The following is a 15,498-nucleotide window of genomic DNA, read 5'->3' on the forward strand; positions in this document are numbered from 1 at the left end:
CAGCCACTCTCAAACCAACACTTTGGCTATGCTATGTTGACGATGTGCTTGCTATTTGGCCACATGGCCCTGAGACATCGAAAACATTCTTAGCACATTTAAATAGCCAGCATCCAAAAATCCACTTTACTATGGAACTGAAAGCCAACAACTGTCTGCCCTTCCTGGATACACTCATCACACGTCTCCCAGATGGTTCCTTATCATTTTCAGTTTTTAGAAAACCCACACATACAGGTAGATACTTACACAAACAATCACACCATCATCCTTCTCAACAATATGGCATATTAAAAACGCTAACCCATAGAGCGAGAGCAATCTGTTCCAATGACAAGGCTCTTACTGCTGAATTGACTCACTTACGCCACACCTTTTTGGCCAACGGCTACAATCCACATAAAATAAACAAAATACTAAACACTCCTAAGAAACCTCTCCCACCATCCACCACAGAGAACTACAACAAAACAGTCACCATCCCTTACATTAAAGGCACATCCGAAAAGATCTCAAGAATTCTCAATAAACATAAACTACGCACTACATTCAGACCATGTAGCAAATTAGCCACCCTCATCTGCTCACCCAAGGACAGCATTCCTCCTTTATCACATCCAGGAGTCTACCAAGTACCTTGCTTATGCAATCAAGCCTACTACGGTCAAACAGGAAGAACTGTGAACATCCGCATCAGCGAACATAAAAGATACGTCCGGAATTATCATTATGGGGAGTCGGGCCTAGCAGACCATGCTCTGGATACCCCTGCACACTGGATCAACTGGAAAAACACAAAATTACTACACAGAAACCCGTATAAATCAGAGAGATTGTTCTTAGAGGCGACAGAAGCCCTAAAACACACTCCAAATCTCAACAAATATGGCTGTATTAACTTGCCGAAGATCTGGGAGACAGTCATATTAAGAAAAAACTAGCACTTTTCTAGGACTCTAGTAATATATGATAGCTTTTTTTTTTTTTTTTTTTTCAGATAGAGGGTGCCAAAATCAGGACTCTAGTCTTTGTGTTGCTGCTACAATTTTGTTTAAGTACACCATGTTGTTTTAGTCTCGCGTATTGTGACAAACAGTGTTTTTGTGCTCTGAAGATGCTGGTTATAACACCAGCGAAATATCAGCATTAAGTTAATAAATTAATTATTTACTTAGTTTTTGTGTTCTATTATACCGTTAAAATAATAAACAATATGTTCGACGAACACATAAGTCTGTCCACAGATTTAAGGATTCTTCACGGAGACGATATCGTACGCAAGACACGACAATATGATAAGTTGAAATTGGCGCGTCAACTAAACAGGTTAGCCTTCTTAATGAGATGCTGAGACACCAAATTAATACCGAACTGTTTTAAAATCAAAAACAAGTTCCACTCGGCCAAAGCCCAACGCATCTATAAACAAGCGAGTGTAGCGCTTTTACGTGAACAGATTAACACCACTCGTCTGGAATTAGCAAAATCAAATTCAACCATCAACGCATTACGATAATCACTGCATAATATTCTAAATACGGAACTTTGGCAGATCCTAGATAACATCACCGACGCAACGGCAAAAAAAGAATTCGACAGAGTCAAAAATCGGCACCAAAATAAGTTTGAAAATCTCCAACAACAGAACACCATACAACGACTGCAATTACAACAAGACCTCGTCGTCGTGAATCTATCGTCACTCACCTTAAGCAAAGACGCCACGAGTGCTTTAAGTCGAGGGCACAACTTTGCCATAACTCCCAAGCAAGTTCCAAAAGCGGAAATAATGGCGTCCATCGAACGAGGAATATACGACCTGCCTCCAACAATAGCTAACAACATACGTTTAGATGTGGCCAACATCCTAATCAAGTCCAAGCCTCCCAAAAATAATATCCCACATAAGGAATTCATTGCTATAAAAGAGCTACACAACAACAGCCAGATTACCATAACAAAAGCAGACAAAGGAAATGCAACTGTAGTGATGGACACAACTGAATATGAAAACAAAATGCACACACTATTACAAGATCAGTCAACATACAAAATTGTAGATCGCAATCCCACCAACACACAAAAGAATAAGGCATGAAAATTATTGAAAAAAAGTCACTTCCTGGCCCAAAGACACAGTTATCAAACTCAAACCCTTCCATGTTAAAACACCGAGGATCTATGGAGCACCAAAAATTCACAAGCAAGGCACACCCCTACGCCCAATTGTGGACAGTATAAATAGTCCCACATACAAACTGGCTAGACATTTAGCGAAGCTACTAGCCACTCTCACAAACAATTCTCCCTCCTTTGTTAAAAATTCAGCTCACCTAAAAAGCATCTTACAACACCTTACCCTAAAAAGCTCAGACTTAATAGTAAGCTTTGACATCACTTCACTATTCACAAATGTACCACTAATAGAAACCCTCAATCTACTGAAGTCACACTTCCCCCCTAATATATTTGAACTATTCAAATTCACAATACATGCAGGATATTTCACATGGAAAGGGAAAATATGCAAACAAATTGATGGGACAGCCATGGGGTCACCCCTTCCCCCCCCCAGCCAACTTTTATATAGAACACCTGGAAAAACAAACAATCAATACAGCCACTCTCAAACCAACACTTTGGCTACGCTAAGTTGACGATGTGCTTGCTATTTGGCCACATGGCCCTGAGACATTGAAAACATTCTTAGCACATTTAAATAGCCAACATCCAAAAATCCACTTTACTATGGAACTGGAAGCCAACAACTGTTTGCCCTTCCTGGATACACTCATCACACGTCTCCCAGATGGTTCCTTATCATTTTCAGTTTTTAGAAAACCCACACATACAGGTAGACACTTACACAAACTTCTCAACAATATGGCATATTAAAAACGCTAACCCATAGAGCGAGAGCAATCTGTTCCAATGACAAGGCTCTTACTGCTGAACTGACTCACTTACGCCATACCTTCTTGGCCAACGGCTACAATCCACATAAAATAAACAAAATACTAAACACTCCTAAGAAACCCCTCCCACCATCCACCACAGAGAACTACAACAAAACAGTCACCATCCCTTACATTAAAGGCACATCCGAAAAGATCTCAAGAATTTTCAATAAACATAAACTACGCACTACATTCAGACCATGTAGCAAATTAGCCACCCTCATCTGCTCACCCAAGGACAGCATTCCTCCTTTATCACATCCAGGAGTCTACCAAGTACCCTGCTCATGCAATCAAGCCTACTACGGTCAAACAGGAAGAACTGTGAACATCCGCATCAGCGAACATAAAAGATACGTCCGGAATTATCATTATGGGAAGTCGGGCCTAGCAGACCATGCTCTGGATACCCCTGCACACAGGATCAACTGGAAAAACACAAAAGTACTACACAGAAACCCGTATAAATCAGAGAGATTGTTCTTAGAGGCGACAGAAGCCCTAAAACACACTCCAAATCTCAACAAATATGGCTGTATTAACTTGCCGAAGATCTGGGAGACAGTCATATTAAGAAAAAACTAGCACTTTTCTAGGACTCTAGTAATATATGATAGCTTTTTTTTTTTTTTTTTTTTCAGATAGAGGGTGCCAAAATCAGGACTCTAGTCTTTGTGTTGCTGCTACAATTTTGTTTAAGTACACCATGTTGTTTTAGTCTCGCGTATTGTGACAAACAGTGTTTTTGTGCTCTGAAGATGCTGGTTATAACACCAGCGAAATATCAGCATTAAGTTAATAAATTAATTATTTACTTAGTTTCTGTGTTCTATTATACTGTTAAAATAATAAACAACATATATCTAATCCAGAGAATTTTAATAATAAGGTGTTGACACCTTTTGGCAACTGGTATATGGTGATATGACTTCTGCATTACTTCCACCTTAGTATCACCACCTCTGGGTCTGGTTCCACTGACGAAACCTCAATAAAGGTCGAAACCGGTCTGGGTAGTGATCCTTTCCATAATGCATAGCATTATACATACCCATAAGGATATGTGCTTTGCATTATGGGATAATAAGGCAAGTGATCAGAACTTATACCACCTTTACCACGAGTTGCCCCAGTCCTGAAAATACTTCAGGCGCAAACTCTGTTTGCTTACACTTGGATAAAGGATTAAACCAAATATATAATTGGTAGCATAGCCAAGTGAAAAAACTTCCACCAACTAAACTTTGTAATCCACACACACATTCAACCTGTCCACATGAGTATTCCACAGACTTGTCACTCATCTCTGAATCCTCTCTACCACCTCCTGATCCCAAGAAATCAGGTGACCAAATCTGTGCAGAGTCAAGATGCAGCCAAATCACAGTCTTATAGTGAGGAATAATAACTACGCTATCTTCACTTGTTAGCATGTTGTTCAACATCCAAGGAATTCTTTGAGCTATTTTACATCCATGCATACACAGGATTTGAACCCACATCCTCTTGGGTGGAGAGCATTTTGCAAACTTTTGCAAAATGCCCTTTGAACTTCAACTCTCTGTTCACCATTATCCCTAAGTCCCTAGCCTCATGAATTTCTTACAATCCATCAATGCGATACACAGTACGTAATCTTTTCAACCTGAAGTGCATAACCTTGCATTTTGCAACATTAAATTGACAAGCATATCCTTTGCTCATAGTTCCAATTTATTTAAATACATCACTCTAATCTCTATCACCTTTAAGAACTATTGCCCTCCAGTTTTTTATCATCAGCAAACAACTGAATATCTCCCTCACCCCTTAAAACTTTCACTACATCATTGATGTACAAATTAGAGTAGTGACCCTGGTACAGAACCCTGATGCATTCTGCTAGTTACATCATTCTCCTAGATTCCATTCCATCATATACTATTCTCTGGTGTCTGTCAGTCCTCCCCCATCCATGCTACTAGCTTCATATCCATTTTCCCATTTGCTCCAACTTTTATAATAGCTCTCCATGTGGTATTCTGTCAAACACCTTTGCAAAATCCAGCAGTATCATGGTGTAGCCATTTCCTTTATCCGATTCTGCTGTCACTTTATTATAAAATGTGAATAAATTACTAGACAGGACCTACCCATTAGAAACCTGACCTGTGCTGCCTACTATAGAGCATGGTATCTCTATCACCCATTGTTGGATTTTTACTTTTAACCAACTTTTGCAATATTTCATCCCTCCTTACTCTAGCTGTTGTAGTACATCGCCTCCACTTTTCCCTCTTCCATACCATGGTCTTCATTTATATCACTCTTATCCTCACCCTTATATTGATCTACTTTACTGTCTTTCCAAACCTACTTCTCAATTTCTCTCTAATCTCCAAAAGAAAATGTGGCTTAGCTACGTTAAGCCACACTTATCGGCAAACAACAAAATATATTCTCACTCCACATGAAATATCATTAGCAAGTAAGTAGTGGCCCAGAACAGAATTCTGTGGCATGCCACTGATTACTTTTATTTATTGGTACTATCCATCCCCAGCTCTCTTTTGCTCCATTGATTTGTACAAATGACTATTGTGCAATCTGTCAAATGCCTTTGCCAAATTCAAACAGTCCTTTGTATGAATATCCCTGTCTGGCACATTTATCATTCACTTTATCATCAAATTCAAGTATATTTTTGAATGAAGACCTCCCCTTTTACAAACTTTTATAGAATCTCCTCATCCTGTTAACCCATCAGAGGACCTGACTTTTCTTTGCTGAGATATAACCACTCAAAACAATTTTGTGCAAATCCTAGATCAACTTCTACTCTACTCTGGAGTACCATATTCTAAATATGGAACACCACTCCAAAAATTCTTAAAAATCCTTCAACTTTCATAGTAGCCTATAGTAGTTTTGTGATGTACTTTACATAAATTGTTTTAAGATAACTAATGTTTTGTAATAAAAGTTTGTGTTCTTGAAACTCATCAGAAATATTAAGAATTCAGTTCTCCAATTGATATAATATTTCATAATATATTATTGCTTTTCTTTTAATTATAGGTGGATGGAAGTTTAGAACGCCTTTTTAAAGAAAGTGAACTTCTTAGACAGGCATATGGTCATTTTTTTGACTTAACAATAGTAAACAATGACATAGAAGAGACTATCAAATCACTAGAAAAGACTTTAGAAAAAATCAACACTACACCACAATGGGTACCTGTTGGCTGGGTCTACTAGCTTCCTATCATATTTGCTCAGAGCCTAAACTCGGGAAATCATGCCACATGAACTGCACTTCTTTTGCAGGAAGTTAGCAGATCTGGGTAGGCAATCAAAATAACATCCTGCCGTTTCCATTCCATGCACAGATCAACTGACTTTTGATAGACTAAGTTCAAAAACTGCCATTGCAGCCCGTGGTGGGCTTGCCCTGTTTCTTGCAACAAGTAATAATGCAGAAGACAGAAGCACAACAGAGACGTCATAATGCAGTTGTGTCATCTATGATACACCTTGCTACTCATTCAATTTGTTTATTGCATCAAATTATGTTTACTATAGCTGTTTTGATAAGATGGAAACTTAGTACTAGATAATTATTGGTACAGGAACTTGTAGGATAAGGGATTGATGTTCAGGGAATTTTTGCAAATCAGGTAAAATGTTGTGGCATGCATTTATTTCTGTTTTTGTTACTGTAGTTTGAAAGTTTAAGTCTATTATGCTATAATAGCAATATTTGCCTTACAGTGGAACAGTTAACACAATTCATGAAACAAAATGCACACTTGATTGTTACTGAAGCTATAATTAAGAGACAAAAATGATGCAGTCATTTCTCTAACAGAAAAGAAAAAGAAATGAGATATAGCTCTAAGTCTAGCCAATGTTTTATGAGGTTAATTGTATACAAGTAATGCACAATCAATGCAATGGCATTGCATTTTTTAGAAATGTTAGCCATAATTTTGTTTCCTGATATGTTTGTATGATTATTTTATGCAAATAATTGTATTACCAAGCAAAAACATATCCAAATTTGGTGATTGTGTTACAGAAGTAAAAACTAATTTTTTAACATAACTGAACCTCTTTAGTCTGGAATTGTATATAATCCACAACTTGCTCCCTGGGATAATATTTTGTAATAGCCACTTCACATGAGAAACATGCCAACTCAAGTGAATATCTAATATTTTTAAAAAAACTTAAGAAATATATAACATTTAACCAATATATCCATTATTCTTTTTACACATTTTAAAAAAGTTCCTTAAATTATGAAAATAAAGCAGTTACATTAAGATGATTAAAATATAATAGGGTGTTTTATGTATCTTGATTTTTGATAATGCAAATTGAATTGAATTGTAGTAAGTACAGCATAAATATGTTTTCAGAAACACTAAAGTAAGTTATGTTTAAGTATCATCTCCTCTTGAGTCAGAAATCATCATTTGCATTGGACTCAAAATTGCCAGATTAAAGAGGTTCAATACTGTATTTTTTGTGCTGACAAGATTAATTAGTGAACAATGCTAGTTTGCTTGCAGTTTGTCTCAGTCTATGTTGAGGGTTAAAAAAACCTATTTACAACCATATCATATGTTGAAATCAGTTATGCTAAAGATTAATTATGGATCACCTTATAAGTTGAGTAGTCTCACCTCTCAGAATCCTCATCATGACAGGTTTCCTAATCCATTATGTATTTTATTTGCAACCAAGCTTGTGTGTTTGCTGTAAATGATTCCAAGGAAAGCTCTTGAATAGTAAGATGAAATTCACATGGATTACCCTATGAAGTGATAGTTACTCGTATAATAAGATTGTGGGAGAGGGTTTTTAATAAGAGAAAGAAGAGAAGCGGTATGGAGGGTAAATTTCAGTTTAAATTTTGTTTTTATAGCATTTATTAAAAAGTAACTTTTTTTTTCAGTGCTTATTGTATTTATTCCAAATATCAACCAATTTATTTACATTTAAAATATAAATTATATTAATAACAGTCATTTAAATTACCATTACTGTTGGCCTTCCACATATTTTAAGTCTTTCCAGGATAGCAACTCCATGATATCTATTATGTTTATATTATTATTATTATATAGGCGCCCCCATGGAGTCCGAAGCTTCATCACAGGAGACCCAAACTATCCACACAATGTATCATACCGCTCCTTGAACCCATTAACAGACAAAGCACTCACAAGTGACTCTGGCAACCCATTCCACTCATTCACAACTCTTCAAGCAAAGAATGTAGTCTTTGCACCCCTACTAACCATACCTTTATTCAACTTTCAGGGATGACCCATTGTTTCAGGGAGCCAAAACAATGACCCATTGTTTCGGCTCCTCCAGTCAAGTGCTGCAACATTTCTCCTACATCAATCCTATAAAACCCTTTAAGCAATGTACACGTTTCTCTCATATCCCCTCTTTTTCTCCTATCAGCCAACTTCTGCAATCCACATGCCCTCAATCTCTCTTCATAGAGAACATTCCACCCACCATCTTGGTCAGATTTCTGAATCTTCTCCACTGCTTCCTCATCCCAAAGAAACCCAGGAGACCAGACTTGAGCACAGTAATCCAGATGCTGATGTATCAAGGCCTTATAAAGGGGAATAACAACTTCCTTATCTCTACTTGATAATGTGTTCTTCAATAGCCAAGTAATCTTATGGACTACCTTAGCAATATGTCATCTAAACTTTAACTCTGTCTGCCACCCCCCCCCTAAATCTCTAACTTCATCTATTTCCTGGAGTACATCAATGTAATACATGGCTTGTAATCTGTTTATCCCAAAATGCATAACTTTACATTTCTTGATATTAAACTGACATCCATTATCTTTTGCCCATACTGACAGTCTATTTAAATCATTCATCCTGCAAGCTCTCTACATAGCCTTCATTAACTATTACTCTACCTAATTTTGCATCATCAGCAATGTTAGTAAATATTTCCTTTCAGGTTTTTTTCTATATCATTTGTGTACAAATTAAACAGCAATAGTCCCAGCACTGAACCTTGCAGCACACCACTAGTCACCTGTTTTTGCCTTGATTCTGACACTCCATATACCACATTTTGCTGTCTGTCCAGCAGCCATCCTCTTATCCACCACCATTTGTTCTAATTTGCATAACAGAGTTCCATGTGGTATTTGGTCAAATACCTTTGCAAAATTCAGCAGAATTGTGTAGCCATTTCTTTTATCCAACTCAGCTGTTCATCGTCATCATCATCATAGTTTATTCACAATATGATACAATGTGAAAAGGGAAAAGAGATTTATATTAAAAATTAAAGATTGCAAATTATGGTCATAATCACCTGCCTTGTAGTTCCACATATATCCCATGTTGTACAATCTCCCAAGTCAAGACCACATGGTGTATATGACAATCAGAGGCAATGTGGCCACCTTGGTTATAAATAGCTCTTCTGATCCTATGATCAGGTCCAGTACTCCCACACCCCCTGGTCCCCTCCATTACATGCTGCCTCAAGTAATTATCTCAGTAGGTGTATAAACTCCATTTCCTTCCTTCCTTCCATGTGATTGCTCTTCCTTCCAGTCTATATCTCCATAGTTCTCCCATAATAATCACTCGACCTGTACTCATTGTACTAATTTGATGAAGCATGTCTTCTAGATTATGCATAGAACTCCCTGGTCTATAGCAACAACCAACTGTATATTTTGTCTTACTGGTCTTAATCTCACACCAGACTGCTTCAAATGAACAGCCACCCTTCCACCTATCTCCTATTATTTTTGGCTGCAATTCATCTGCTATCATCATTATACTTGGATATATGTGTAACTAAGTGTCAAATATGTTTAATGTTTGTGTAAGAAAAATCACCCCCACAACAGTTGAACCATATACTGACTACTGAACTAAATTCGTTAACCATATATACTATATACTGCTCAAAACAATTAGGGGACATTTTGGTTTTCTTGTAAATTATAATGTTATAAAAATAATTTACAAATGTAACACAATTTGTAATAAATATCTCACCAATTATACCCTATCCATAAGAAATATTTATTCCTGTATGAAGTACCCAATAGTTATAATTATTTGCAGAAATTTATAATTATTCGACAGAAACTAAAATATCCCCTAATTGTTTTGAGCAGTGTATATTCACTCTCAGCTTATCTTTCCCTTCTTCATTCTCTCATATCCATTATATATATATATATATATTTATTTATTAAAATCTGATTTTTTTTAAAAGTTACATAAATTTACCATTTTTATAACAGAAATGTCATTCTGCATATTTTCTATCCTAATAGCAAAAAATAAACTTTGTATATTTATTCTAATTCTCTTCTTCACCATGTTTGTATTATGCCCTCTGTTAGATCCTGGTTCAGCAATGCAGCTACTCTTGCTAATTTGTATATATCACTGGAACTGACATATACTTCAATTCTTCTCCTGTTCAATAAATTTATAGATTACTACCAACCAACTGATCCCAAACAATTCCTCCACACACTTTATTATTCTCCTAATTTTTTGATATCCATTAAAAAACTTGGTGAGTCAAGTTTAGTCATAAATATTATTATATAAAGCTATCAACTTTTCTCCTAAAGCTGCTGAGATTTATTAGTTGTCTTACCAATATGATTTCTGAATGTAAATTTTCTATCAACCAAAATATCCAAATTCTGGTATTCATACCTTTTCTGTAATACCCATTGAACTTATATACATCTAAACATTATCTTCTTACCAAACTGTATATACTTGCATTTGTTCACATTAAATTTAAGCCCCCTACTTCCTCATCCACTTCCAAAATTTTAAGATCATTCTGTATAAGAACATAGGTTAGCCAAACAACTGACTGTCGTACCTATCTTCATATCAGGGAAAGAGAAAAATTTCATCCTTAATATTTGAACTTAAATCACTTATGAATAAAACCAAGAGCCGTAACTCTGAATACTGAGTCATTTTGTGTTTTAACAATCAGGCTCTTTGAAGAGCTTCCTCTAAATACTGTTTCCTATTGTACCATCTTGCTAGATGATAATCAGTACCTCTTTATCACACTAATTACTAGGTATTTAAGTGGAATGCATAAGATAAAATGATTTTAATAAAAATGAATGGACCTTGAAAATACAGCTGTTTTAATAATTATTTTAAACCTTGAAAGTATTCATATTTAGAGGTTACACATACCCAGAATGGACTTTTACCTTTTTTATATGCTGCATTGATTAACAAAAAAGGTTGCTGACTACTTCAAAAATTTTGTTTTAAATACATGTTTGCTAATTTTAAAAATTTATTCATGTTTAACTTGTTGAAATAAGCAGTGGTATTGCATAGTCTTAAATGTTTGATGATGCAACTAATTACCAGTTTACTTGTTTAGAAGAAATGGATGCAAGTTTTTGGATGTGCGTGTGCGTGTGTGTGAGTGTGTGTGGAATGAGTTTGATGGTAAAAAAGACTTGTATGAGAGGGATGGCCTGCACTTGAATGGATTTGGTATCATCACCCTGGAGAAATTATTTCTTTGGGAGAAAAAATTATTTCTCCAGGAAGTCATTTCTGCAGGCTCTTGAGAAATTACTTGTTGGAATGATATTTAATTCAGAAAGAAACTACATCATCATGGGAGGAATGAGAATGTGTATGTGTGTGTGTGAGTTTAGTAAAGGTGTGCATCAATGATAATGGTTGTGAATCTGGTAAAGGGTAGACCAATATAATTTAGATTTGGACTTTTTGACTGAGGAGGAGAAAGCTTCCTAACCAAGCCAATTATATGAAAAAGCTAAGAAGTAGCTCTTGTTATGTCTGTGTACAAATGCCAAGAACATCAGGAACAAAGGGGCTGAGTTTTGTTGCCTTCCTAACTTTTAAACAGATGTAATAACAAATTGTGTGTGAAGGATATAGTGTTTTTATGAATAACAGAAAAGGGTGGGGTACTAATGATATTAGATGATTTGATTACAGTTATGCAGAAACTCATGTAAGCAATCAATTTGAGGCTATCTGGTATGAAATGGAGGCTAACAAGATGAAATATACTGCGGATGTTGCTACAGATCTGGTGGTTCACTTGCTAGGGCAATGAATTGCACAGCCAAATTACCCTGATGGGTACTAAACAAGTAATAGTTTAAAATTATAAGTGGCTTAAATTATCTGAATATTGATTTGTTAGCAGAGAAACTTATGATATGAATGAAGAATTTATTGAGCTGTTATGAAAGAAGGAACTTGCAGTCAGAGAATGTTACGTTGGATCACATCAGGTTTCTCAGCTAAGGATGTGACCATGATCTGTCACATCATGTCATGTAGTAACTGGTTACATGCTGAATTACAAAGCTGGAAACTAAGACTAATGCAGGAGAATACTATGTTTAGTCCCATGATATCAATTACTGAATAGAAAGGATATCAGCAGTACATGGGAAGCTTGGAAAAGATGCTTAAATGATGCAGTATTTAAATTTATCTAGAAGACAAATTCAGATACTGCATCATTTGACCAGAGTTCAAAGAACAAATGGGTGTGTATGTGAGGGAGGGGGTGAAGGATGAGTGCACAACATTATTAAAGAAGAGATCGTAAGACAGCAAAGATGTGGAAGAAATATCATCAGAATAATAATGAGAGGATCAAATATGTGATGCACAGGGCACAAAAGTTATAAGTACTGTATAGAAAGCTAAGGCAAAATATGAAAAAAAAAAAATTTATCTGTGCAGGTTAATAATGGCAACCCAAAAAAATTTTATTGTTATGCTGCAAGTAAAAGAAATAATGAATGTGGAAGAATAATTTTACTGAACATAAATGTACCCTTGTATCAAAACCAGATACAATTTTTCAAATAATCAGTGTTCACTTTGCAAGAAACAGCATGAGAGATAAGCAATTTGCTCATATTTTATAATAATGTTACAGCTGAGTTGGATAAAAGATTATGATACTGTTGGATTTTGTTAAGGGCATTCAACAAGATAGCACCTGTTCAATTGGTTGTTAATGATGCAAAGATAGGCAGGGCAATCAGGGATGATACGGATATATATATATGGTGCTTACAGAATAAATGCATTCAACTTCCGGTGGGCCAATGATAATGGCTATCAATTCACTGTTAATAAGTGTAAAGTTATGCACTTTGGTATGGTGAGACTTCCAACTCTATGTTATACTATCAGGGTTATGCTCATAGAAATTAATGAGACTGGTGATCTTGGAGTACAGTGGAAAGGATGTTGAATTTCAAAGGTCGCATAGCAAAAACTGCAAATACAACTCAGGGGATAATTGTAATGCTTAAACAGCAATATCCGAGTAAGGAAACTATTTTACCTCTTTACAGGGCCTTGATACAATTGCATCTGGACTACTGCACACAGATTTGGCCCCTGTTGAAAAGGTGTAAAGAGGAAGAGTTAGAAAGATATCAGGATTATGGAATATAGATTATGAGGACATATTGAGAGCAAGTGAACTGCAAACTCTGGTAAATAGGAGAATGAGGGCTGATATGATAAAGTCTAAACTTCTGTAAAGGTGTTATAGGATATCAGTTGATGAACTTTTTCATTATATAGAAGATGAAGAGAGAAAAAAGGAACATCCATGGAAGTTAAATTTGTGTGTGGTTAATGGAGTGAGGAATTTGCCTGTTGAAAGATGCAAGTGCATCTAATGTGAATAATGTTGAGAGGATATGACAGCTAATGTGGGTGATATATGACCTCTCTCAATGAATCCTCAACTCACAGGATCTCTGATGATGATAAAACAGTAAAATCTTGATTTAACAGACTATTAGGAGCTAAAGATTGTCCGTAAAATCGAAAGTCCATTAAATCGCGAATCTTAGGAATAGTATTGAAAATAAAGCACTTTCAGTGGTACAGTATTGATATATTTTGATATATTTTAATGAGAACATTTTTACATAAATACCATTTTACTGAGGATTGGGCTTGAAAAAAGCATCAAGTTTCAGTTGCTTTTCACTTTAAACCATTTCTTAATAATTAACGATCGAAATTGCTGAAAATGTTCGTAATAAGCAATCGCCTCTGGATCTGAATATGCGCCTATGAACAAAATGAGAACACATGGACGAGATGATGTCGACCATGTGTTCTCTAACCACCGATAGTTTCGGACCAACTGGAATCGCTTCTTCTTCCTCGTTGTTAGCCTCCTGATCGCCCCCCTGTAGAACATCTTCAGCAATCTCTTCCTAAATTTGGTAGCCTGGGTCACCCTCGTCGATGTCTAGCCATTGTTCAATGTCATTCTCACTGACATTATCACCAGCTCGCATCAAAGTTTCACAGAAATCAGAGGTTTCAAAACCTCTGAAATTGTATTCTGGTTCACTCCCGTTCAGTAACTTGGTCCAGCCATTAGCCAATGTTGTAGTCTCTATCTCCTTCCAAGCGGCAGCAAAATTAAAGATGGCGGACTTCATGTTGTACACACACAAATTTTGAAGTGTGCTGGCTCCTCTTGTGTCTTCTTTGGGATTGTTTTAATTCCTCCAAAACCTCTTCAAGAAACTTCTTATATCTCTTGTAGGCAACAATAACTCCCTGGTCTATAAGTTGTATTATAGAAGTGGTGTTTGGAGAACATACATTTTATTCTTCCATTCCAACTTACTTATTAACTCAAGTTTTTGTGCTATCGTCAAGTTTACTCGTTTTCTTTTACCCCAGACATATTAACTGATATTAATAATGATTAATAACGGTTTAACTAAAAATTACTCCAGCAGCAGCCTAAACACCATGTTTTACACTACTGATGCTATGCTACCGAACCAAAGCACATGCACACGTACGAACTATTACAAGTGCGCACGAAATATCACAAATATACGCGAATGTATCTGAAGATGCAATTTATAAACACTGCCGATCGCATCCGATTAACCATTGTATCATCCTTCGATTGGAATAGGCCTAAGTTCGATTCTCGTCGCGACGGGAGGAATCTTTATCTGGACGATTTCAATCGAAGGTGAATTAGCCAATCTCATATGGAGGTGGCAGGTTTTTTTTTCCTGGAAACTCAGGTTTTTCATCCCGCATACAGACAAATCGCCCTTCAGAACACACGCAATTTACAGACAGAAAATACTAGTTGTTGTTGGTGGTGGAGGTGGGCGGTTGATGGAGATGATTCGTAGTAGAGGTTCAGTGTAATGGTTGAGGTGTCCTCCTGCGATGAGTCTTCGGACTCCTTGGAGGTATTAGGAATAATAATAATAATAATAATAATTTTTTTTTTTTTATTAATTATTTCATTATCTGTATTTATTTGTCAAATTATGTCCATTAAATCCGAAGTCCATTGACCATTAAATTGAGATTTTACTGTAGTAATAAAAGTTAAGAACATTTCTATCCTTCCAGTTATTATTTTAATAAATCTGCAGCCTTTTTCAAAGGCAGTTTAATTTTTGCTCCTTTTATCCAGGTTTTGAATCAGTTTTTAT

General features: G+C 36.1%; 1 protein-coding gene across 2 annotated transcripts in view; it reads left to right on the forward strand.

Annotated features, from left to right (window-relative positions):
• LOC150095070 (peripheral plasma membrane protein CASK-like) overlaps nucleotides 1-7,892 on the forward strand; it is a 356,952-nt gene extending 349,060 nt beyond the window's left edge. For both annotated transcript variants that reach the window (XM_090411455.1, XM_090411456.1), the window contains exon 11: nucleotides 6,015-7,892. In XM_090411455.1, coding sequence (XP_090267581.1) covers nucleotides 6,015-6,194 — 180 coding nt within the window. In that variant the 3' untranslated portion in view covers nucleotides 6,195-7,892. The remainder of the gene's footprint in view (nucleotides 1-6,014) is intronic.
• The last annotated feature ends 7,606 nt before the right edge of the window (nucleotides 7,893-15,498 follow it).

The sequence above is a fragment of the Typopeltis vanoorti genome, chromosome 21, assembly GCF_054136105.1.
Source record: "Typopeltis vanoorti isolate ZY-2024b chromosome 21, IOZ_Tvanoo_1.0, whole genome shotgun sequence".
NCBI lineage: Eukaryota > Metazoa > Arthropoda > Arachnida > Uropygi > Thelyphonidae > Typopeltis > Typopeltis vanoorti.